Here is a 26,242-nt window from a genome sequence, read left to right as displayed (position 1 = left end):
TTTAATGTTTAAACAGAAAACAATGGTCGAAAACAAAAAAATAATGGCATCAAATATCCAGATCTGCGGAGTCTCAATGAAAGTTTATATTTTCAAAATTTGACTAAACAAAAATATTCATTTCAGCCGGTATAAAGATATGAATTTCAAAATATTCTTTTATACAGGTCAGTAGTGCAAATATTAAATAATGGCCATTACCTGCCAGAAATAATACAGCCATTGTAACAGATCAACAGTAAGATGTGAACCTTACATGACATACTGAATAAAGTCCGCAGGAATGAATATATGATCGCTAATAGTAGATTATAGGACGTAACCTTCGCTTAAAACAAGAATAAAATTTAAAAAAATCATCTGGCATTTGGTGCCGTTCATCATGGATCATTTTTTTTTTCTTTTTCAGAAAGTAAAGCCTGATATTTTGGCTTTTCTCGTGAGAAAAGCCGAAAGCACAGGCCTCTCTTTCTCTCTCCAATTTAAAAAGAAAACAGAGGCAAAAAAAAAAAAAAGGAAGAAGAAACCTGGTCCACATGCTATGAATATGCACAACCTTAATTTTTTTTAGGTTCCTCTTTAGCCGATCACAAAAGTTTGTCCACATAACATCGTCTCTCGATCTTGCCTTCATGACTTTGGTCTTGCATCATGGGCCTAAACCTTTCTTTAGAGCCAGAAAGATGCAAGGACCATCGAAGCTGGGAGTTGCAGGGGCAGATGTCCCAGCTCCGAGCAAAGATAGATCCAAAACAGCAATATTTTAAGCAGCAGTAGCGTAGACAACACTATAAGAACAGAGAAAGGTATAATGCAGCTATAAACAAATATAACAGCAGAATATCAACTGAAACTCCATGCAGCTGAAAATTTGTCGCAGAATACAAGGTGGAAGTGAAACCACACGCCAAGAAATCAATTTTACATCAAAATTCACTTAATTATTGATTTTACAAGAAAATACCAGATCATTTTTTTTTTTGTTTTTTCAAAAATGATACGTATTTAGAGATCCTGGACAATTTTATCCCAAACTCTAAGGATGGCATGAAGATAGACAATACTCTAAACAAATGTGTATCAGATTTTCAAATTGTATACCCAACATTTAGAAAGTATATATTGGATGTTGAATAAATAAAAAAAAACTATTTAGATCTAGGAAATAAATTGACTAAAGCCCCTAGATGTGTATTGTCCTGCAAAAAGATGAATCCAATCTTTTTTTCCCACAACATCAGTAATAAAGTGAATTGTTTTATGTGCCCAAGAAGCCATAATAATCTAACACGCCAAACTAACTATTTCATATTGACAAGAAATACAAAAAAGAAGACATTCACCTAGACAACAAAGAGCATTCCAGCAAGATGTCAAAGCAAAAGTAACTCACATTAGAACATATACTAACATGCTAAAAGGACATGAATGTTGCTTTCAAAGACAATAGAACTGACATATCAAACTACTACGTGCAGATCAGTAGAAGGTCCTAGTCAAGCATTACAAAACAGAATTCCTACCAGTCGATGCCACTAGACATTGAGCATAGAGCAAGGTGGTCATTTTGATTGTTGCCCTTGAGATTTGCCAGGCATGCTGTAGACATTCTTCAGCAAGTCCTGAATCTTGCAGAACATCATCTGTGAGGGGTCGCCGCTGCCGCTTCCCTGTGGAGCCCTTTGGGACTCCTGAAGCTTTATCTTCTCAAATAGATATTGTTTCTCAGCTTCTGCCTCGTCTAATCGACGCTTCAGGTACAAACTAGCATAGTCCTGCTCGGCTTTATCTGATTTGGCAAGGGCTATGCTCTGCAGCCTCTCAGCCTCTTGCCTGGCCTCATTGGCCTTGAGCTGGAACATCTCAGCCTCAGCCTGCTTAAGCCTCACTATGCTCTCGAGCTCCTCTACCTGCTGCTTGTTCCTTTGCTTTTCCACCTTGAGTTCTGCAACTTCTCTGGCCTTCTCCTCTAGCTCATGATCACAGGCCTCCAGAGCAAGACGGGCTCGTTTAAGCATCCGCATCTTCTCCTCTGCCACCATCTCCATCTTTCTCACTGCTTCTTGGACCACCTCTGCAATTCGGTTGCAAGCCTCTTGTGGAGAAATCACATGCCCAGCTTCTTCAGTTTCAGAATTTTTTGTAGCATCTATCTCAAGCTCTGAACAAAGATAAGTATTTATTTTAATAGACATATAGTTGATTGTCCATGCATGTGTGACTGTCCATGAAAGAGTGGAAGAGAATAGTAATACTGAAGGCAGGTATTAAATCTAGCTTAAACGCATACCAAAATTCACAATGAATTCCAAGAGACCAATAAAAGGTAAGAGCTGCATTTCCTGGGATTAAAAATATCAATCAATCTTGAATTTGACCACTGATTAAGTTTCTTTTGGACTTGTCTACCAACCTACCATTTGCATTGAATTAGAAATACTTCCTAGATCAGAAAGCATTCACCAGTTGCTGGCTAGCAAAAAACCCCCTGGTAGACATACTCTACAGTATATATGATGCAATCATTTATCATTGATTTGGATCAAAGATGCAAAACATTTGATCACATGTTAGCAAATTATATTGAACAAATATGGTGCAAGATCGCGTGAACAAATGCAAGATTCGGAAATTTGCTGGCTAAAATTCAGAGAGTGTGTTCCTCTAATAAGGATGTGAACATGATCTTACACTGTTAATATGGAAATAGCCTGTCATTTTGACAAAGCAATCTTGGGAAAAGTGTTTTACTATTTACTACTTATAGAGATGGATTTCTTGCAAGGATGTTGTGCATCTAAAGGTAGTGTTTAGCAAATGGACGGCAGAACTATCTTGGACTGCTTGATTCGGGACATGCCGAACTATGCCTGTGGCCGATCGGAACACTTCCAGCATTCGAAATCAGACACCGGTGAGGATAGGGGGAGGGAGAAGGAAAGAGAGCAAAAGACAGAGAGGAGCGGGAAGGGAAAGCCAGAGAGGCCGTCAGAGGGCTATCGAGGCTCCTGAAGCTCCACCCTCCTCCAGAGAGAAGAAGAGAGAGAGGGGAGAGAGGGGAGAGAGAAGGAGAGAGAGAGAGGGCGGGGGAGGCCAGCAATGGCCATCGGAGGGGCACGGAGGCCCCCGAATGACTGGAGAAGCAGCTTCGCTCTCCTATCTCTCCTATTTCAATCCAAAGAAGGGGCCCTCATCCAGTCATCTAGGGGCCTCCATGGTCCTCGACCACAGCAGCCTCCTCGTCCTCTTCCTCTCCTTCCCTCCCTCTCTCTCTCTCTCTTTGCCTCTCTCTATTCTCCCCTTTCTCCACTCCGATCATCTTGGAGCCTCCATGGCCCTCCATCAGCTCCTCACCCTCTCCCCTTCTCCCTCCCTCTCTCTCTCTCTTACTCTCTTCGATTCTCCCTCTCCTGCTCTTTCTATTGTGTCGGTTCAGGCCCTGCACAGAACAACATGGGGGCATCATCAAACCAAGCCACCGACCGACCAATACAGAATCCAATATTGGCATAGTGAACCTTGGTTCCGTATATTTGCAATTTTCAATTTCTTAAAAATTGAAATCATTTTCTTCTGAAACCAAACCCAAAGTTGCATTTGGCAATGCTCGTGGTGGAGATGGTGGTGGTGGCGATAGCAATAAGTAGAGATGGTGGTATGGATAGCAACAAGTAGCAATTGCAGTGTTGCGATAGCGATGGTTAGTGATTGATGGTAGTGGTAGGTGGTGGCCAATGAGTAGCAGTTGTGGTTGGTACTGGCTGGTGAGTGGTAGCAAGGGTAGTGGTTGCAACGGCAATAGAGGCAACAACAGTTGCAATGGGCAGTTTTGCTTTTCATAAACTTTGAAAAACAGATTTTTCAGTTTCTCAATTTCTAGAAACTAAGAGTTTTCAGAAAACTGAAAATCGAAACTGGATTACGAATACCATTTTTGGCTCAATTTTTGTGCTTTTGACAAAAGAACTAAGAATTGGAAACTGGAAGCAATGCCAAACAGGGCCTACTTTTAAAGTACATCTTAGTGCTTTATTAGGTTCTTTTTTTTTCCGGTGGTCTAGTGCATCCTTTACTTCCACTAATCCAATTCTGGGTGGAAGCTACTGTGTAGGGATCCAAATTTTTAAAACTTTTTGATTTTCTCCATATCAATATGCAGTAAATATTGCCTTTCACCTTGTTGTTCCATGGTTGTAATTAGAGGAATGAAGGTGATGATGCCTACAACCTAGGTGAAAAGTCCTGGAATTTATATGGCCGTTACAACCATGTCTCGGTTGCCATTTAATTTTCACTGGACATGATCCTCCCTCAAACTATTCAAACTGCTTCTACACCCTACAAAATTTTATAATGCTAGACCCGAGTCTTTAGCCTATATTTTGATCCAACTTTTGGTTCATCCTTCTGACTTTCATGATTTTACTATAAGCAGAAACAAAGGCCTATTAAACCTATTCACTCCCTGTTCCTATCTTGGTTCAGTTTGGTGCCAGCAATCTAAAATCCTTTCATGCATCAAAATGGATTCAGAAAATAAAACTTCAGCCAAAAGCAGAATTTAGTTTCTTTAATGCACTAAAAAAAATTGATTTTCTTTGATTTTATAACAATGATATAACCAAGGTTCGCCATCTCAACACCAGGCTCCATACCGGTGCCAACTTGTTACTATGTCAATACTGGGCCGGTTCGGTGTACTAAGTATTGGTACCCCTCCCATACCACATATCGGTACTGAACCGGTATGGTACAGTACAGCAAACCCTAGAAACAATCCAAACATAAAATGGATTCGACCTTAAGATGATAATGATATTATTCAAACAGGAAGCATAGAATTTGAAATTCCAATGACAAAAGCATACAAGGGAAAGTAAAGGAAAAAAAAAAGGAAAGTAGAGATTCAATCACTAATAAAAACCAATTTCCACAAAACACTTAATGAAATATGCCAACCAAGGTTCGCCATCTCGGTATCGGACCCGGACCGATAAAATCCTACTATAATGTTGGTACGTGGTTCGCCACGATAGTGTCAGTATGCTCTGAAATGGTGTACCAGTATAAAATTGGTACGATATGGTACACCTCATATCGGATGATACATGATGGTACGGCATTCCATGATGCCAACTAATGAAATATAATAGTACTTGATTCAGATAGCCAGACTTCAAAACTTAGTTCCTGCAAGACTAATAATTAATTTAAGCCTAACTTTTAGAAGGGGATGCAATGCCAAACACAAACAAATTTCAAGAGCAGCAATGCAGCATCAACACGTATGGAAAAATTGATGCTAAGAGTTCCTTTCCAGAGGTCTAGGTTCTTGAACAATCTTGTTGCAGTTACAACCATTCCCATACAACTGAGAGGAGACAAACATGCAAGGTAACAGCAACACTTGACAAAAGTTCCCTAGAGAAGAAACAAAGGACAACACACATTGGACAGACATGGTATGACAATGCATGACACTACAAATTCTGCCTGTTTCCAAAACCAAGGTGCATATTGAATTTGAGTTTAAATAATTACGGCTACAAATTTGATATAATGTTTCCCTGCAATGCAATCCTTCCAATTGCAGCTCTTGCAAATGATTAAAGAATGTGCAGAGGCTTATCTTGTTTGGTAATGCTCTCAAGAGTGGCACTTGACAAAGGGAGTCCCTCTGACCTCAGATGTGACCAAAGTGGAGATCACCCTAGCAAGTGCCCGGCCTACCCCCCTCAGTATTGAACGAGGAACTGGCATTGCACCAGACCGATATTCTCGATGGCGGTTGTGCCCCGGGTTGTTACCATATTCGAATGGTGCCAGTAAGGCGCCCCAAAACTGTTTGGTGACAGCTCACCCACATGGAATTAGCAGCATAATCTCCGTGGTTGCAGCTGCCAACCACCCTTCGCAGGAATTCCCAAAGGCCATCATCTATAATAGGAGGCAAATGGGGACCCTAGGTAAGCTCTCAAGCCCCTCCCGCTCCCTCCTTTCCACAATTCTCTGATGCCTGACTGACTTGAACATTAAAGGGTCCCTGCCAACAACAATTCTAGCCAGGGACTTGTCTTGCAGGTCTACTATTCTTCCTTGTCCAGCTCGATGGTGACCTCGTACGGCCTCTAAGTAGCCAACCTCAGAGTCAACTCGGGAAACAAAGGCAATAGTACTCAAGGCCGATGCATAGGTCAGTCAGATTTTAAGGAATACATTGCAATATTATATCTTACCAATAAATGATATCATTTAAAAAAAAAAAAAAGATGACTTTTTATGTAGGACACCTCACTACAGCAAGCCAAAGACGGAGAAATATGAATGGGATAATTCGGTTAATGGATTCTCGGAAGACTTGCCATCCAGGCAATTCAGATTTTTCTAATTCCTGCAGCCTAGCTATGCTCATAAAGAGAATCCTTTAGTATGTTTAAGGATATCTACCACTTCAAAGTTTCAAAGCTTCTACCGGAAGGTTTTGTTTACTGTTTGTTTGTATGTGTCAATATAACACTCAATAAAAATACTTTCTGAAAAACCATCTCCAAAAGAAAAAAAAAAGTGAATGAAAGCCAACTAAATTTTCCTTCCATTTAGCATAAAATGATAACCACTTGATGCTAAATAACAGCTGGCAGAGTATGTAAAAGCAAGCATTCAGGACCAGTGTTAACTAAGCCCAAATTCTTCCAGAACCTCGTTTCAATAAGCAGAACCAGCAGAAAATAGTTATATATATATTTATATACCAGACCATCATTTGCTATGAATAATATGCATAGAGGTTTTAAGAACCAACCCCTAGCAGGCTGTATGGGGCCTATTTACTGAACTGACACAGTGCCAGTGCAGTACAGGGGCTCAACACCCATGTAATACTGACACATGGTACCCATGCTCCGCCAACCACAGTAGTGTAACATGTGTTGGTACAGGGGTGCATGGTACCATACAAGGTACCAATACTGGAGACTTAAAACATTGATCCATAATAAGCATCTCTATTAATTTAAATATTTTTTCTAAAACTTATCATCCTATGTGTGAAGCTTAAACACAGGAGTCACAGTAAACTGAAAGTGAGGTGTAGAACATCAAATAGCGAACTTTGCACCACATTTAAGGCATTATCAGCTCTAATCTCGTCTAGTGAGTCATTTCCACGAAATGCCTAAAATCATACTCATGTCACTTTGTCAAGTATGTCGAATAATATTTTTATTATTTTATATCCTACCTATTTAAATCACAGCCTCTCATGGAATGACAATTTGAATTGTGATCTCTCAAAGACTATTATCCCTCACAAAGGCACAAAAAAAGAGACAAAGAAAAAAGGAAAAGAAAAGAGTCTGTTAGAATTTCTTGCACATAAGATAATCATCTTGGACAAATGTTTGTACTTTATTATCTAGTAATTCATTCTTGGCTTCTTATACTAAATATATCACTACTAATTTTGCCACTGATTCAACCTTAATTCCTCCCCTTTGCAATTCTCTTCATACTAGCAGGTTCTAGTACTTCCTGTCTACCAATATGATCCATACATACCTGGCAACTACCATCTTATTTTGTTGCCTCTTAGGCAAACCCAATGTGAAATAACTAGATTTAACTCCAATTGCAATTTTGAACTGCACAAAGGACACCAGGTGTATGAATATTTATGATAAGTTTACCTTTAACTTCTATAATTACATATAAAGAAGTAAATGGGTTAAAGTGAGCCAATATTGTCAGCACACCGTCCAGGGTTTCACATCCATCCAATAGTCAAAAAGAATTACTTTTCCTAAACCTTTGAAGAAGAAGATAATATTCAGAATCCCAGTTGAGCCTGAAATTTTTCTACAAGTACGTAGGTATCAAGGTTCGCGGACTCGGTATTGGAACCCGTGCCGGTTGCCGGCTGATACAGTACCATACCGTACCGAACCATACCAACAATAAAAAAAAATCAAAAAAATCCCAACCAACAGCCAAAAAAAAAAAAAAAAAGAAAAAAAAACTAAACCGAACCGGATCAAATCGGTACCGTACCAGACCAAACTACCCAATATCGGATGGTTCGAGCCGATACCATACCGAACCGACCGGTTCAGTCTGATTCAGATCATTCTCTAAAAAACCGATTTGAACCGAACCGATTCTCTGCCGGTACGGCACAATATGGGGTGTACCAGCCGGTATGGAATACCATGGTAGGTATGTTCACTATAAAGCAGATCCAGTTTTCGCACATCACTCGTGTCAAAAACTGCTAAACACAATTTCATGGTTTGGTTTCATTTTGTGTTGTTACTCCCTCTTGTGAATTATTCTTTTCCAAGAAAAAAATGGATGTGTGCATTGGATTTCATAAAAATCTATAATACTCTGAAATCTGAAAATCAAATAGAATTGGGTTTGGTCATGCACACAGAATTGTCAAAAATACCCGTCCCCTTATCGATCAATCAATTTTACATCAAATTAAATCATCAACTGAGTCATTGGCATAATGTTTCTATGTTTACACCTTCCACTATTCTCACTAAATACATAGTAGTTCAGATTAAAAAAAGGGATTCTATACAAGAATTTCTAGCCATACATCGAATCTAAGCTTATGCCTAGCAAGCGTTCTTATAATGTTGATTTAAAACTGTTCTTTATCAAATTATGTCATCAATGAATTACTTTAATGGACTAAGAACCATTAGTGCCTAATAACAACCTTCCATATAAGACAGCCTTTCCTAGGTGAACTTCCACACCAAGTTGCCAATCAAGTCCTGTCTGAAGTTCGACTAGGTCCCTTTACCTTTAATATTAGCCACAATACTCTGCCTCCACTTTAATGTTTCCTCCTTGCATGCCTTCAGCCTTCCTTCAATTACCTTATCAACTATAGACCTTCCCATAGCATGTAAATTAATTGCCCAATCATTAATATCAACAAAATCAAGAACATAAATATCTTTTTGTTTTGTTTCCATTGGATGGTTTAGATCATAATTCCATTTAAGGAGGATCAATTTGATATAAAGTTCCTCTCTGTGTCTAAACCTAGATGAACATCTTCATTGGTAGTGATACAAATAGGTGCAAACTGAGAAAGCCTTGAATGGCTACTCATACGTTGGATAGAAGTGCTGGTTAGACATCTCATGCAGGAGGTAGCCATGGCGACGTGCAGCAATATAGGCCAGCTTGACAGGTGGGAAGGACCTCCTTACTTCATTTGCCACCATCAAATCTCTCTCTCTCTCTCTCTCTCTCTCTCTCTCTCTCTTACTGTTTTCATGTGAGCAAAGCTGATCAAGAAATATCTTTGTCCAGGAGAAATTTTGAGAGTTTGTTAGTGACTTAACCACTTATATCATCCTTGTCATGCCTCCGGCTTGGTTCACTGCAAGACTCCATTAAAATAACAAATTCTACTGCTAGTCTGCTACAACAAATGGTGCATGACACATCTGGGTTACAGTGAGAAGTATATAGTGGGCTATTACAAACCCAACCAGTGTAAAGCTATTCCTGAAGAGGCCCAAATTTGATTCATCTACACATAAAGCTAACTGCAGCACTTCTAAACAATATGACTCATTCTATTGTTCTTTTTATTGTGCTTTTTTTACAACACTGCTTTGCCCATCTTATTATTTCTATGTTCCCATTTATTTAATGTTCATGTAGCGTTTGCCTTATTTACATTTTACTTTCCTAACTCCCCTTGAAATGACATTAAAAATTTAAAACAACACCTTCGGATCCAAGCATTACTCGATAAATCTGTCTCTATACTAATCACATGTTATTAGTGGATGCATAGACTCATACCAAATCTTCTCTCATGGGTGAGAAAGCACTTTGTAGTGGCAAGATGCCCTATGACAAAGGGATGCACAAGCACAACCAGATCTATTAACTATTCTCTCTTTGTTATTTTGAGTTACTTTCAGGAGCTCAAGAAAGAAAAATCAATAATACTTTTGTTTTATTTTATTTCCAAATATCATTGGTATCATGGACGGTTAAGGCCAAAGGGACGGTAAGTATCAAAAATACAATAAGACCATTTATGTATCCTTGTTGCTTTTTTTTTTTTTTATAATAATTTCCTTTTTTTTCATCAAATAGTGCAAGGCTCAAAGGTCCTCAAATAGACACTTATACTTAAGCTGCTCCTGGGTTAATTTTGTAAGTTCTATTTAAAAAGTATCAGATAAATTCGGACTAATATATTTGTAATAAACGCAATGAAGTAATAAGCAAACCTTGGTCAATGTTTACATCATTAAAACTTCTATTAGTTTTATTTATTAAGAAAATTGCATTGGTTTTTAATATTAAACTTTTGTAATACAATTTATATTGTATTAATAAGTTAGTAAACAATATAAAGGCTTCTAGCAATCATTTATTATTAGATTTGCAAGTGGACTGGGCATATCTAGATTTGATCCGTATGCAATCAAAATAGCTTGACACTCAGACCTAGAATTTAGGTACGTCAAATGGATCCCAAAGTGAAATTTCAACCTTAATTGAGTTGGATTTGTGTATGATTGGATTAAACCATGCACAGCTGAATGCAACTTGATTCAACAAAAATTATTTAGTAAACAAGGGTCATGCTACATAACTTACACCCAACCCAAAAGCATACTCTGCTAGACCCAACCTATCAACTGAATGGGTATGATCTGGATCAAGATGGCAAAAGCTGAACTCAACTTTTATCAGATCAAGCTAGAAAGAAAATTATTCAGTAAACACAGGTCTAGCAACTTACAACTTTCAACCCTAATATTAGATGGTGGTGGTGAACAGGATCAGCATATATAAAGACATGATTGGGAAGGGCTTAGTGGTGCTCCTCCTTGGTTTCTTGAAACTTTGGTGCTTCTGGTACCATTAGATCCTTGCCTTTTGGTCCAATGTTACCAAGCCACCACTCCCAACACCTAAGACTTTAAAAGACAAAAGCCTTCCTCTGCCTCTCTTCTCCTACATTATGTTCCAATTCATTAGCAACTTCATTGCCCTCATCTGCACCCCTCGCCTCAATCACGTGAACCAGTTTTTTTAAACTCAAGCTCAGCTTCTGATGCCCTTGTGCGTTTCAAACATTAATTTTTTGTTTTAGAATGGAGCTTCAATGGGGGCAAAATTGGAGGCAGTCGACTTAGTGTGGTGTGGCCATACGTGTTGCTCAATTAGCACTATATGACCCACTTAGTATTATGAAGCCAAATATCTATGACACTTATGTGGGCCCGAGTGCATGAAGCATGTTCTAACTGATGGCCAGGTTGAATGTGGGTTTCAGTTATGTTACAACTATCACTATTAGCATTAGGTACTAAATGATAAGCACCAATTGTTAGTTGTTACTGTTATTCATATTGCTAGAAAAACATCACTATCATTATTGTTGTTTTTAAGTACTTAACATATTTTATCTATTTTTATATATTTAAAAGATACTAACCGCATATGTGCTTGCATGCTGCATATGCATCATGCAGTGATGGAAAATAAGTCAGATAGTTTCTCAGATCCAGCTAGATATTTTCAGCAGATATTTCCTTAGATTATTCCAGAATTTCTCAATCAAATTTTCAAGTCATCCTAAGATTCATTTAGCCTTTCCGGAGTCTGTTTTTATTAGGCTGCATTTATTAGTTACGAGTCTAGTTCCAAGGTCATTTATTAGTCAAAAGTCTGGTCCAAGGGTCTATAACTATCCCAAAACTTGTAAGTCTATATAAGGTCCATTGTATGCATTTTCAGATCAGTCAAAAAATATTTTAGAGTCTGAAATTATCTGATACCTTTTCTAGAGTTGTTTACTAAATTTTCTGGATTTGATCTTATCTAAGTTCTATCCAAGGAGGTGGACTCCTCCCACACTCCATCCCCCTTCAAATTCTCACCCATGTCCCCTTTATTTTCTGTTAATTAAACCCTGGGCTGCATTAGTTTGGTATCAGAGCAAGGTTGCCATCAGTAATTGTGCTCTAATGGCCACTAGAAGTGGAACGGAATACTGCAGGAAGCTCACGGATCACCAAAGAGATGATTCACTTTTACAGATTGCTTAACAACTCCAAGATCTCTTTGCTTGTGTGACTAACCTGGAGATAGAAAGGGCAACAGCTCCAGAAAACCCAAGACCTGAGGCTGACAATGAAAATCATGAAGATGTTTAAGAGGTAGAAGCTGGCGATGCAGGCGCACCAAGAAGAATTATGCATCAACATCCAGTCCAACATAATCAACCTCAGCCTGTTGTTGAGAGGGGGCTGGCCGGGAACTATCGACAGATATTCCAGCAACACAGGGCCTATGATGACATTACCAAGAAGGTTAAGATTGATGTTCCGGATTTTTTGAGGAAGCTTGACCCTCATTCCTTCACTGATTGGACAACGACAATGGAAGACTATTTTAATTGGTACGAGATGTCTGAAGATCGAAAGGTTAGATTTGTGAAATGAAACTAAAGGGGCAACCACGTATGTGGTGGTGTAGCACTGAAAAGCGGCTCAATAGACTTGGGCAGCCTCCTATAATTCATTGGGAGGAAATGAAGCTCAAGTTACCAGAGAAGTATCTTCCTCTTGGTTATGAGGACTCAATTTATGATGAATTATTGCAGTCACGGCAAGGAGCAATGATAGTCGAAGAATACACGGAGAAGTTCAATGACTTATCATTCAGTGCCATGTTGATGAAGATGACCATCAACTTTTGTCTCGATATAAGATGAGATTACCTGCCAAAATTAAGCAGGAGTTAACGACGGTGCGCCTCTTTAGTGTGGATGAAACTGATCAAATGGCTCTTAAAATTGAAGAACAGTTAAGGCAGACACACAAGAAGTTCTGTACCTCAATTAGGGGACCTTGTTGCCAGGAATTAGGAACTCAACAGACTGCAGTTAAAAGCAAATTTTAGCAAAAGTCTTCCTGGAACTTCAGATTTTGCATGAAGAATTGTTGCAGAAACTTCCAGCAAACAGGAGAGACAAATTGAGTGTTATAAGTGTGGAGAAAGGGCCATTTTGCAAAATTGTGTCCAAGCAAGAATCTGACTTTCTGTGGAGAGGAAGAGGCTGCTGACATTCAAGAAGAAAATGATACGGTGCAAGCCCTTGAAGAACAAGAAGATGATATCGATGAAGTTGCAGGAGTAAAACAAGTGTCAATGATGATGTGGCAACTCTTAATAGCACCAAAAGAAGCATGTGAAGACCATTGGCTTTGCGCCAGTATATTTCACACCAATGTTGAACGTAGCGATCAAGTTGTGAAGCTCATCATTGATGGAGATAGCTGCACAAATATTGTTTCACAAGCACTTGTTGACAAACTCAAGCTAAAGCCCTGACAACACCCGGAACCCCACAAAGTTGCTTGGATCAATGATACCTCTCTTCTAGTTATAAAGCAATGCTTGGTAACATTTTCAACTGGAGATCGATATAAAAAAAACAGTATGGTGTGATGTCATTCCAATGTAGGTTGCTCATATTCTGTTAGGAAGGCCATGGCAATATGACAGGAAAATACTACATGATGGGGAAGCGAATATTGACACCTTGTACCAGTGGAGGAAGATCAGGTTGATGCCCATGAAAGATGAAGAGTCCAAGGTGAAGCAATTAGCCGAAAAGAAAGAAGTAAAGGCGTTATCCATAAAGAGGTTCGAAGGAGAGAGCAAGAAGGAAGATCTTACCTATGCATTGGTTGTAATGGAGAAACAGGAGAGCAATCAACATCAACTACCTAATTCAGATTTTGATATTCAGCAAATATTATCAGAATTTGTTGACTTAATTCCTGAGGAGTTGCCAAAAGGACTTCCCCCGATGCGTGAAATTCAACATGCAAATTGATCTTGTACCTGGAGCTTCACTTCCAAACTTGCCGACCTATCGAATGAGCCCAACTGGACATGAAGAATTAAGAAGGCAAGTTGAAGATCTTCTTTCTAAAGGTTTCATCAGAGAAAACCTCAACCCCTGTGCTGTTCCAGCATTATTGATGCCAAAGAAAGATGGATCTTGGAGGATGTGCATCAATAGTCGAGCCATAAATAAAATAACCATCAAGTACCAGCTTCCTATACCTAGACTTGATGATATGCTTGACTTAATGGCTGGAGCAAAGGTGTTTTCAAAAATTGACCTCAGGAGTGGTTATCATCAAATCAGAATTCATCCAGGTGACGAATGAAAAATAGCTTTCAAGACAAAAGATGGTCTCTATGAATGGTTGGTGATGCCATTTGGGATTACAAATGCACCAAGCACCTTCATGAGGATAATGACACATCTCCTACGGCCCTATACCGGAATATTTGTGGCAATATACTTCAATGATATACTGATTTACACCAGCAACAGAGAGCAACACCTGACTCACCTTAAAAAGGTTTTGATGACTTTACGGGTGGAGAATTTCTATATCAATTTGAAGAAGTGTGCATCCTTAACTGATTGTGTCAGTTTCTTGAGATTTATTATTTCTTCTGAAGGCAATAAGGCCGATCCTGAAAAGGTGAAGGCTATTCTTGATTGGCCTACACCAACCAGATTAAGTGAAGTAAGAAGCTTTGATGGATTAGCCACTTTTTATCGGTGTTTCATTCGCAATCTTAGCTCCATCATGGCACCAATTACAGAATGCCTAAAGAAAGGAAATTTTGTGTGGATGAGGGCAGTTGATCAGGCTTTTCAAGAAATAAAGATGAAGATGATAGAAACATGTCTTAAAAAGTCCAGATTTAGATAAGGTGTTCGAGCTCACTTGTGATGCATCACATTTAGGCATTGGTGCAGTCCTTAGCCAACAAGGGCATCCTATTGCTTATCATAGTGAGGAACTCAATGAAGCAAAGAAGAAATACTTGACTTATGACCTTGAGTTCTATGCTATAGTCCAAGCTGTCAAGCATTGGAAGCATCATTTATCTTACAAGGAATTCATCTTATATTCCGGCCATGAGGCATTGAAGTATCTTAATTCCCAGAGGCACCTAAGCTCCAAGCATGCCAAGTGGGGTGCTTATTTGCAACAATTTTTCTACGTGATCGGACATTATTCAGGTGCTGAAAATAAGGCAGCAGATGCTCTCAGTCAGAAGGCAACCGTGCTGGCTGTTATGTCTATCAAAGAGGCTAGTTTTGAAGAGTTAGAAAATAAGTATGCAAGTGATCCCTATTTTGGGACAATTTATACAGATTTGCAGCAAAACGTGGCTGTTACTCATCCTCATTTTAGTTTGAGGAACGGTTCTCTTTTCTATGGTAACTGATTATGCTTGCCAAATACTTCAACTCATGATTTTGTCGTTTGGGAGTTACATTCAGGAGGACTAGCTGGACACTATGGACATGACAAGACAACATCCTTGGTGGAGGATAGATTCTATCGGCCACGGCTAAGGTGTGATGTTGAAAAGATTATTCGGCAATGACGTGTTTGTCAAGTTTCAAAGGATCACAAGCAGAATTCAAGGCTCTATACACCTCTTCCAGTGCCTCAAGTACCATGGGAAGATTTATATATGAATTTTGTTTTAGGGCTTCCTAAAACAACTAGAGGGTACAACTCAATCTTTGTCGTGGTACATAGATTTTCAAAAATGGCCCATTTTATTCCCTGTTGGAAGGCATCAAATGCATCAAAAATTGCCCAAATCTTCTTCTACGAAGTAGTGAGGTTACATGGTCTTCCTAAATCCTAAGACCATAGTTTCTGATGGATATGCTAAATTTGTAAGCTACTTCTGGAAATCCTATGGAAACTTATGGGTACACAACTGAAGTTTTTTAATGCCTACCATCCACAAACTGATGATCAAACGGAGGTCATCAATCGCAGTTTGGGCAATCTTTTGCGCTGTCTTGTGGGGCAAAATATGAAATCATGGGATCTGATCTTGCCAACAGCAGAATTTGCTTACAATAGTAGTGTTAACAGAAGTACAGGATGGTCTCCTTTCGAGATTGTCACAGGTTTAAAGCCACGGCAACCTATCAACCTTGTTCCATTACCTATTGAAGGCCGGACCAGTCAAGAAGCTGAGGATTTTGGTAAGCATATCCATGAGATTCATGAAGAAGTGAGGAAGAAAATTGCTGCCAGTAATGAGCAATACAAGTCTGATGCAGACAAGCACAGAAGATTTGTAGAGTTTCAAGTAGGAGATAAAGTGCTTGTTCGCCTGAGGCCAAAATACTTTCTAAAGGGGGCATTCCAAAAGCTTCATTTAAGAAAAGCAGGCACTTTCAAAGTGCTAAAGCGACTTGCAGGAAATGCTCATTTACTTGAACTGCCCGAGGAGCTTACTATCAGTCCAATTTTTAATGTTGAGGATCTTAGTCCTTGTTATGGCGATAATGAGGAAGCTCCATCAGTTATTTCAACTCCGAGACTTCCAGAGGTGCCAAAGAACATGGATGTCATTGAAGATGTTCTTAATAAACAGATTGTCTCCACCAAAAATGGGAGATACAAGAAGTTTCTTATCAAATGGAAAGGAAAGCCAATTTCTAAGAGTACTTGGATTATTGCTTCAGATTTTCAGTGCTGTGACCCAGAACTTTTTGATCGATATCAACCTTTTCACTAGTCGGAGACGAGTTCTTTCCAACAGAGGGAGGATTGATGGAAAATAAGTCAGATAGTTTCTTAGATTCAGCTAGATATTTTCAGCAGATATTTCCTTAGATTATTCTAGAATTTCTCAGTCAAATTTTCAGGTTATCCTAAGAGTCATTTAGTCTTTCCAGAGTGTTTTTATTAGGATGCATTTATTAGTTAAGAGTCTAGTCCCAAGGTCATTTATTGGTCAAAAGTCTGGTCTGAAGGTCTGTAACTATCCTGAAACTTCTAAGAGTCTATATAAGGTCCATCGTATGCATTTTCAGATAGTGAAAAAATATTTACAGAGTCTGAAATAAACTGGTACTTTTTCCAGAGTCGTTTACTAAGTTTTCTGGATTTGATCTTATCTAAGGTCTATCCAAGGAGGTGGACTCCTCCCACACTTCATCCCCCCCTTCAAATTCTCACCCATTTCCCCTTTATTTTCTGTTAATTAAACCATGGGCTGCATCATGCAGTCCCTTGACTTCCCAAATATCACAGCTCCTTTTCAAAAGAACACTATAATAACTTATTTAAGAGGTTTAAGGGGAATATTCTCATTGATGGTTGGTGAAGTAGAGGAATGATGAGACTATCTCCAAAGGTGTTAAACAGCTGGTAATATGGAGGTAAGCATTATGGATCTGAATTAATTAATGTAGTCCACTTTTTGGTTGTAACGTTGTATCCTAGATTTGTAGTACATTGGATTGACCCTTACACTTACAAGAGGATTATGATCAATTGGCACCACATAGCACTAAGTCACAATCCAGCGGTCAATGTAGCATGAGAGACAAATCTAATAAAGAACCTTCATGGTTTAATCATCTTTGAAATACAATGGAAGTTTGAACCAAAAAATATAGTAATTGTAACTTTGTTTAGAGAAATAGCAATACTATGAGATGTTTTCTTTTGGTTATTGATCATTTATTGCTTCATGGATATAGAATCATTGTGGAAAAAATTTGGAGGAGATAAAAATTCCAAGTAATTTCTTTTAGACTTTTCTGCTTGGATATTTATACACTTTTCAGTTGCTTTAGAGAGCTATGATAAAATACGTCTTTTGGCCAATTACACTAGAAATATTTGGAGCACACTTTATAGGACATGGGTCATACAACTCACATGCATGTGCCTTTAACTGGCATATGAATGGAATTCATATTCCTATATCAGCAATATAGGCCTGCATAAAACTTCGATAGGGAAAATAATTTTTCATAAATCAAATATCTCAAGAAAGAATGATTTACGTTGTGAACCCTCATTTCTTTGATCATTGTCCATAATCACTTACGGAAGGTTCTGGATGTGTTATGCATACTCGACTGCTACAAGTTTCTGTGATTCTTGATTAGTGACCTAAATCCGTGATGGTAAGCAAAACTTGACAAAAATGTCAAATTTAATATTGGATCATGATTCACAAGGAACTCCTAATTTATGCAAGGAGGTATTTAATAAAGTATGAGTTAAAGAAGCCTGATGGATTGGAGAACTATGAACTAGAGAGCTTCAAAGGTAATATCCTATAATATTTTATACATATTGCAAAATGCCCCTGCGTAAATGTTTCTCCTTTGCTAACTGATTATTTTATTATCTTTTTCTAGGCCTATTTTAAAGAGAGATAGACTTGAGGAAATATTTATCAAATGAGGTAGTGTCTTGTAAATTCCACTCATGCATACACAAAAGCATGACTTATAAGCAATCACCTCACTCAGGAAGCAGGTTTCTTACACAGAAGGGATATTGGAGGTTTATTCATCACTTTTTAATTTGCACAGATTCTCTTTAACTCATTAAAAGCTTGTGATCAAACAGTACTCTCAGTATCAAACTATCAACCTTAATGGGCAATGGAGCTTGAAGTTTGAAAACCAAAAAGTTTTTTTATATAATATGACATTTTGTTTAAGGATTTGACATGTTTCTTTAATTGTCAGATATTCCATACTGCTTAATTATGTTAGGGCTGAAGGAAATATGTACAAGGGACTTTGAAGCTCTAAAGATATTGGTTTCTACATTTTGAACTATTGCCAGTAAATTACACAAAACACACCAAAGCCTATAGGGTTTTCCACATGCATCAAATGTGCAAAATACTATTCAAAATACAAGTGATATCCTGCAGAAGAAAGTACAACCTGACACTATACAGATTTGTAGTGCAGGCCATAGGGAGGGGGGACTATAAACCTTAAACTTTTAATGGAACAAAGAAAAACAACAACCTCACTCTGGCAGACACATGAGGTATTGAGACCATGTTCAACCCATCAACATACCCGACATATGTTCTTTGAGCCAGTTGTAAAGAATAGCCAAAAAATTATAACCAAAAACAAAAAAAAGCCGAAAAATCGATATTAAACAATTTATGCACCCCAATCTAACTGATATTTTCAATTCAAAATGGCCATGCATAGGTTACAAGGGCTCAAGTCTTATGTGGCAACAGAAACACTAAAAAGTAATGTACATACATGTTTGATAAGGATGCTATCCTACTTTCAGAAGAAAGTACTCTAACCACGCATAACAACAGCTTCACAGCTACTGTATCTAGGCTGCCCAAGAAGAGTCGATCCTTCTTTCATGAAATTATATCATACAAATTACTTGAGGGAAAGAATAAATATGAATGCATATTGCTATACCTAAGCTCATGACTATTATAACCTAGGTTTTAAATACCAGTATTGGACTGTGTACCATTTTTCATCGAAATGGTATGGTTTCAGTATGGTACTGGTACCAACAATACGTAAAAATTGAAAATATCAAAATGAATGAAAAACTGTCAATATCAACTGGTACAGTTGGTGCTGTACCATCGGTTTGCATCGGTATGGAAGATACATACTGATGTGGGTGGTTCTGACACCCCAACACCCATACTTGTGCCACTTTTGCATCAAAACAGTATGGTACTATGGTACTGTCCCATTCTGTGTGGTTTTTGAATCCATGATTTCAACAAGATGCTCTCAAATTTCATAAGCATGCTTCTAAAAGTAAACACTACATTAATATCTATAAAAGATAGAGGCTCAATGGGAGGATGAAACAATGTACAAACCTGCATACTATAACAAATGAGTAAGAGATGACTAGAGATTAACTCGAACACATAATAAATGGAATATATGCAAAGAGATTATGAAAGAAGGATTTTGTGTTGCATAGGATGATATTTCCATAAATTAGCAATCAGCACAATTCTCTGAGTAAGAAATCTCAAACATTTCCTTAATAAGACCCAGCTTAGACTTCAAGAATAAGTGAAGTTGACATTTAAAACAGTGAGATATATTTATAACTAATGCACAAAATTGGCTATACCTTGGATAAACAGAAGCAGCATTCTGCAAACTGACTCAGTGGCACCACTCTTAATCTTTTCAATGAGATCTCCACATTTCCAGTACAACTTCCTCCCTTTGGGATCCTCACTCAAACGGAAAATCTTGCTAACGAAGTCAAGTTCTCTCATCAGGGCCTCCCGGTCCCATCCAGGAGCACAGTGTTGAAACACATCCTTAACCCACCCTAACAACTCTGATGCCCTATTACAAGCCTGGCACCGGAAAAGCATTTCAGAAACGCCTGCTCCACTTTTAACCAATTGTCCTGTTCCAATATGGCCAACATGGATAGCACAATCTGTGTGTGTCCAATGGGAGCACATATCACATCCAATCCAGCGGCATGAATTGACCTCGAAATCAAATTTATTGCAGATCACGCACATGCAAAGGTTACAGAAACCATTCCTATTGGTGCATATCTCACAGCTACATTCATCTGCCGGTATAGCACTTTGACAGGCAATGTTTCTACACCTCTTATACAAGAAAATCTCAACCAGGCGACTCTGTGGGATGCTGACGCTCGGATGCAGAAAGGCCTGAATTCCTGTTTTAATTGCAACAAGAATCTCCAATTGCACTCTATGAGCCCTGGCAAGGGTTTTAGCTGTCAAGTCAACTCTCCCTTGAACAAGCTTTTGCAGATGCAAGAATTCTTCTATATGCTGAGATCCTCCCGCACCCTCAAGGATCAACCGGAGCTCACTCTTGTTCTCTTCGAGAAGTTCATCTGGCATAACCATCATTCTGTCAGATATCACCTCCACTCTTTCCCGAGCAATTTCACGAAGTGATAACTTATCTGCTCTGGAAACCCTGTGAAGGACCTGTGTTTCAAGACAATCATTTTCTTCCTTGTCTACTTTCTTCACCACCATGGCATCGGAACGATTGGTCTCGATGGGCCAGGTCTCGCGTGAGCTAGCACTCTCGGTGGCAGAGTCGTTCCCTTGATCAGAATTCGATCCAGGTTCCTGCCCATCGGGGGACCCACCAGCATCTGATGAAGCCAGTGATAAGGAGGTATGCAGCCCTGCAGGCCTTGGGTGCTGGCGCGGGGGTCGCATTGTTGAGGTTGGTTGCTGGTGGAAATTTGCACCTGAAGAGGTACCCATATGAATGACCCTAACCTGTAATGAAGAATGAATTTAAACTCATCTCAACTACAGCACCTAAAATTTCTAAACTTCACCTCTTTAAAACTAACACATTGAATTCAGTCTAAAATCGCTAAACTATCAAAATCATAAATTTCTCCAACATACAGAGCCAAAACCCAATCTTGCTGCAGAAATTAATCACAAATCCTAATTTACAAAACAAATGAAAAAATAACAGCTCAAAATCAGAAATTCGTCCAACGCGCAGCACCAAAACCCAATCTTGCTCCAGAAACGAATCGGAAATCCTAATCACCTTAATCAATTACTCCGAACTAAAATATCCAAAATTGATCACAGAACCTAATACATCCAAGTGATTCACCTGACCAACAAAATAAAATAAAGAGGACGTAAAAAGAAAACGACAGCCCCGAAAACCCTAGAGGTCCAGCAAATCAAAACAAAGACAGAAGAAAAATTGAGTAATTAGGGCTGGATCGCTTACCAGAGAGAGAGAATTCCGAGGAAAAAGGGAACCAGAGAGATGCCTCCGAGTGGTGTTGAGCTGAGAGGAGTCTAAAGAAGAGAAGAAAGAGAAGAACTAGGGTTTTTGTCGGGCCTTTCTCTCTCCTCTCTCTCTTCCCCTCCTCCAGGGAAAGAGACGTCGAAGTCCCGAAGACGATGCAAGGAGAAGCGAAAACATTAAAAAGGGAAGGGAGGCCCGGTTTCAAGATGAGATGGGATGACCGGAGCGGCCGGTGGCAGAGACGGGGTTTGACCGGTCAAGTGCTTCTCGCAGCGTGCCCATGGTACGGACAATGACGGGGCGCTGCCTCATTTGTCCAGCCTAAACAGCAAGTTTGACTGGTGTGGTGTCTGGGACATGGAGGAATGGGATGGGTTGTTGGTGCAAACAGCCTTGCTTTTTTTTTTTTTTTTTTTTTTTTAATGACTTAAAATAGTAAATATTTTGGAGATGACTTAAAATAATAAATATTTTGGAAATCGGGACATCATTAAATTATATATATATATATATATATATATATATATATATATATATATATTTAATTAATTAATTAATTATTACTTTTATATCAAAATTAATATCAACCATACAACTAAATACAACCAGAAAAATTAACTCAAAATGTCGTGGCAAATCTTGTGCTTTCACTACATTTCCTTAAGTAGCTCAAGTTTGTTTCGAAATTAATAAGCTTATTTGAACACAGGACTAGATTTAACCATCATCAAAGTTGATCTAATATTTAAATATAAGAAGTGGAATGATCATATCTAGCGTAAGGTAAACCATTGTTGAAGTCAAGGGAGTTAAGCATTTGCACTGTAATTTCAAAAAAATTTATAAATCATTGTTAGATTGAGCATAGTTATGGCCTTTTAATATAACAACTGTTGCTGCCAAAATTGGATCCGGCTTGGTAGATCTCATCGAGGATCTAGAGACATAGAGGATGCTGTTCGATCTATGATGGTAGAAAATGATATACCTCAGAGTCATGGATCTGCATACAAAAAGAATGAAATAGCTCGCCAAATTGTTTTCGATCGAATCTTTCAATGCTTAAGTCAAGTCAGACTTTAAAATAATAACAAAGAAAATATTAGATGGTCAGAGCATCGTTATCCTATTTTGATCAGTATTTGATAGAGCTGGAGATGGTCAGCCTGGATCAGATCTGGCCAGTGTCTGGCTGAGCTAAAGATGTTCAGATTTGGTTAGAATCCAGTCGAACTGGAGATGATCGGATCTGATCAGTGTCTAGTTCAGCTGAAGATGATCGGATCTAATCGGTGTCTAGTCAAGTTGAAGATGATTGGATCTGGTTGGCATCTGGCCGAACTGGAGATGGTTGGCTTTAGATTTTGACCTGATCGATATCTGATCGATCGAGAGATGATTGGCCTTGGGTTCTGTCTAGTCGGTATTTGGCCGCTCTAGAGATGGTCGGCTCGTTGATGGCAATGCCGCAACGAACACAAACGACATGGTCAATGAAGTTGATGCCGCTAGTAGTGGTAATGATCTAGGCAAAAGGAGACATCGAGGATGGCTACATTAAGGCTAACAAGCCCCTTGATGAGGAGGGCGTTGGTAGGGCACGATTGTGGGCGATGGTGATCCAAATATCAGCGGAACTAGAGTTGATGAGGAGGGCCTCGGTCACCTTTGTTTTCCCTCTTTTCAGTCATAATCCCAATTCTTGTAACACCTTTATCCTTGGCTTAAGGATATTGTCCACATGAGCACAAAGTACTCTAGGATTCAAAGATGGGATCTTTCTGATGTGGTCATCATCAAAATTGAACTGCTTGAGAAAATCAATGATCGAGATGGGCTTTTAAAGGGATTTGAGGTGGGGCCGTTATTTAGATGTCTCCACTACTCTGTTTGGTGAAAGCCCACATGAATTGATGAGATATTCTACCTCTCCCACACGATGGCCCTTCCCTATATTCCTTCTCCATCCCTCTCGAAATGAATAGAAGGTGCCTTTTAAATAGAATGGACATGGGCATTGAAGAATAGGAAGGGCATGGCCGTTGCATAATGAAAAAGATGTGGGCATTGGAGAAATAAAAGGATGTGGGCATGGGCGTTTTCTCTAGCTCAGGTGAAAGAAGTACTCAGATTGACCTATTTTATAATCAAAAATTTTTAATTGTTATTGATAATGATTTTGATTGTGCTTGTACCTTATTACATCTGCATTTGATGTTGACATTCTTTCGAGCTCACATGAGGAGGTCCTAGCTAAAGTCGGGTGGTTTGCAGTTGATTGCCCAGAGCTGAGGTCGAAGCTCATATTTTGGAGGTTCCAACTAGAGTTCGGGTGGCTTTGATCGATTGGTAGGAGCCAAGGTTGGAGTTGGAGTCGGAGCTGAAGCTTGCATTTTGGAGGTTCTAGTTGAAGCGGGATATCTCCAATCGATTGGCAGAATAAGGCTGGAGCTGGAGCACATTTTGGAGATCCCAATCGGAACTAAAGTGTTTCCAATCAATTAATTGGAGTCAGAGCCAGAGTTGAGGTCGGAGGTTCAAGCCCTCCTTCTAATTGTCATGCTTTGAATCCAGCATTCGGATCAGGCATGTGAAGGCCGCACATTCCTTAAGACAAGGTCCTAAAAAATATGCAAGGTCTGCCTTTTTAACAATATATTATCAACTTAGGTAGAGGTAAAATTAAATTTCTAATTCATTTATTGAATAAAAAAAAGATTCATAAGTTTTAATTTAAAAAATGATGTTTATTCTAGAAACTAAATAAATAAAATACATTTAGGATCCTATGCTCCTCACTGCTTGAACTCAAGCCCCATAGAATCTTCTAGATTTGAAATAAATAGAAAGGAAGAAGTTAGCTTTACGGGCTTAGTAAGCTGCCAAAACCTCTAATTCAAATAGATATTTATACAGAAAATAATTTTTAAATTTGCATGATCTTTCAATAAAAAGATTTCAATGAATATAGAAGCATGCCATATCACTCAACATGGAATTAGAAATATGCAATCACTTAAAATAGATTATCCAAATATCAAGGATCAATCTTTCACTCTCACTCTCCTAGTCTCTTTGACTATGGCCATGATCGGCTCGTGGCTATCCCTGAAAGAGACTAATTTTCTAACTATAACATGCCGTCCATCGGTCATGTGCCAGTGATCGTCCCACTAGAGGTCTCGAAGAAAAATTAGCTATGATATCACAACATTAAACACACTCTCATCAATATTATACTCTCATCAGCATGTGTCAGTGATTAGTCCTATCTGACTAGGTCCGAAAGAAAACTAACCCTTGACTATAATACATTGTCTGTCGATGTGCGCCTATGATTGCTGTATTGGAGGCTCAAAAGATAACTAGATCCTGAATCCATGTGATCATAGTTGTACTAGAGAGAGATGAACCGATACACAACATATTCTGATGCAAAGAATGCAATTTATGCATATTTGATCAAGCATTTCATAAATTATTTTCTTGTAGAGCATATAACATAATTAATTTAACCAGAATACTATAACAATAGATAAATGTAGAGATTAAAATAAAATACATTAGGGATGAAGGTAACTTACCATCCCTGCCTTAGATATTCATGAATTCCACAATCCAGGAATATCAATCGAAACCGAAAATAATTAAATGTTCTATTAGGCTTCTAAGTAGAAGATGTTCTAATCAAATTCGATCTAATACCCAGGGGTTTCAACCACCCCTAGGATCTAATAATTATCAAAATGGAGTTCATGGTTACCTAAATATAGAAAAACTTAGTCACGATCATACTTCCTCGAGATTTGAATCTGTGGTTCCATCCGATTCATTTAAAATCTCTAATCAAATTTAATTCATAAACTAAAAAAGATTAAAAATTTGGGCTCGATCCGAGTCAATTGAAATAGAAAGAGGAGAGATGGAGAGAGACTCGAGTTGGGTAAGATCAGAGTCGGGGTTGCGATATCTAGTGTATGAATCAGGTGAAAGAGAATAACAAAAATTTATAGAATTAATTAATAAATAAGGAAAATTAGAAGAAGAAATCAAAATGAGAGAAAGAAAAGAGGGAAAGAAAAGGGAAGAAGAGAGATGAAGAAGAAGAAGGAGAAGGAGGAGAGGGAGCCTTGGTGGTTGGCTGGTCATGACGACGGGGTGGCCACTGGTTTGCAGCAGCGATGGCAACAGTGATGGTGGTAGCCCGAGAGCAAGGCCAAATGAAAGAAAAATAGAAGTTTAAAATGGGTTAAAATAATCTGAAAAAATGGGGCTCAGATCTAAAGAGAATAGAAGAGAGAAGAGAGCTCACTGGCATTTAAAGGAGACGATGAATCTCGATCGATGGTAATGATTTTCTGGCATTTCAAAAACCATAAAATCAGATCGAAATAGAGCAAGATGGAGGGAAAGGGGGATGCTTTGGGCAGTCGGACTTGGGCTACAGTAGCTCGTTGGCTTCCGGAGAGGAGGAAGGGAGGGAAGAGGAGGGGGAGGGCTCAGTAATGGCTTGATCATAGGGGAGGAGGGATTTAAATAGGGCTTGACCACAGAATGGATAAGGCTGGTCTAACATCG

General features: G+C 38.7%; 1 protein-coding gene and 1 long non-coding RNA gene across 3 annotated transcripts; both read right to left on the bottom strand.

Annotated features, from left to right (window-relative positions):
- Nucleotides 1-1,371: 1,371 nt before the first annotated feature.
- On the bottom strand, nt 1,372-21,836 carry LOC105061485 (OBERON-like protein). 2 transcript variants are annotated; one of them, XM_010945546.4, is made up of 3 exons: nt 21,644-21,836; nt 20,010-21,134; nt 1,372-2,161 (listed from the first exon to the last, which is right to left on the bottom strand). In XM_010945546.4, exons 2-3 carry the CDS (start codon nt 21,100-21,102, stop codon nt 1,563-1,565), a joined length of 1,692 nt encoding a protein of 563 aa, XP_010943848.1. In that variant the 5' UTR covers nt 21,103-21,134; nt 21,644-21,836; the 3' UTR covers nt 1,372-1,562. The 2 variants fall into 2 exon arrangements, with proteins under 2 accessions (XP_010943848.1, XP_010943847.1); XM_010945545.2 differs by having other exon boundaries at nt 20,010-21,165; nt 21,644-21,831.
- Nucleotides 5,297-19,994, bottom strand: LOC105061484 (uncharacterized). Its single transcript, XR_012137101.1, has 2 exons — nt 12,885-19,994; nt 5,297-12,769 (listed from the first exon to the last, which is right to left on the bottom strand). It is a non-coding gene; the product is annotated as an uncharacterized lncRNA (long non-coding RNA).
- Nucleotides 21,837-26,242: the final 4,406 nt, after the last annotated feature.

This window comes from Elaeis guineensis, chromosome 15 (genome assembly GCF_000442705.2).
Source record: "Elaeis guineensis isolate ETL-2024a chromosome 15, EG11, whole genome shotgun sequence".
Classification (NCBI taxonomy): Eukaryota; Viridiplantae; Streptophyta; class Magnoliopsida; order Arecales; family Arecaceae; genus Elaeis; species Elaeis guineensis.
The sequence above is the reverse complement of the archived record's forward strand: the minus strand, read 5'-3'. Positions and strand labels throughout refer to the sequence as shown.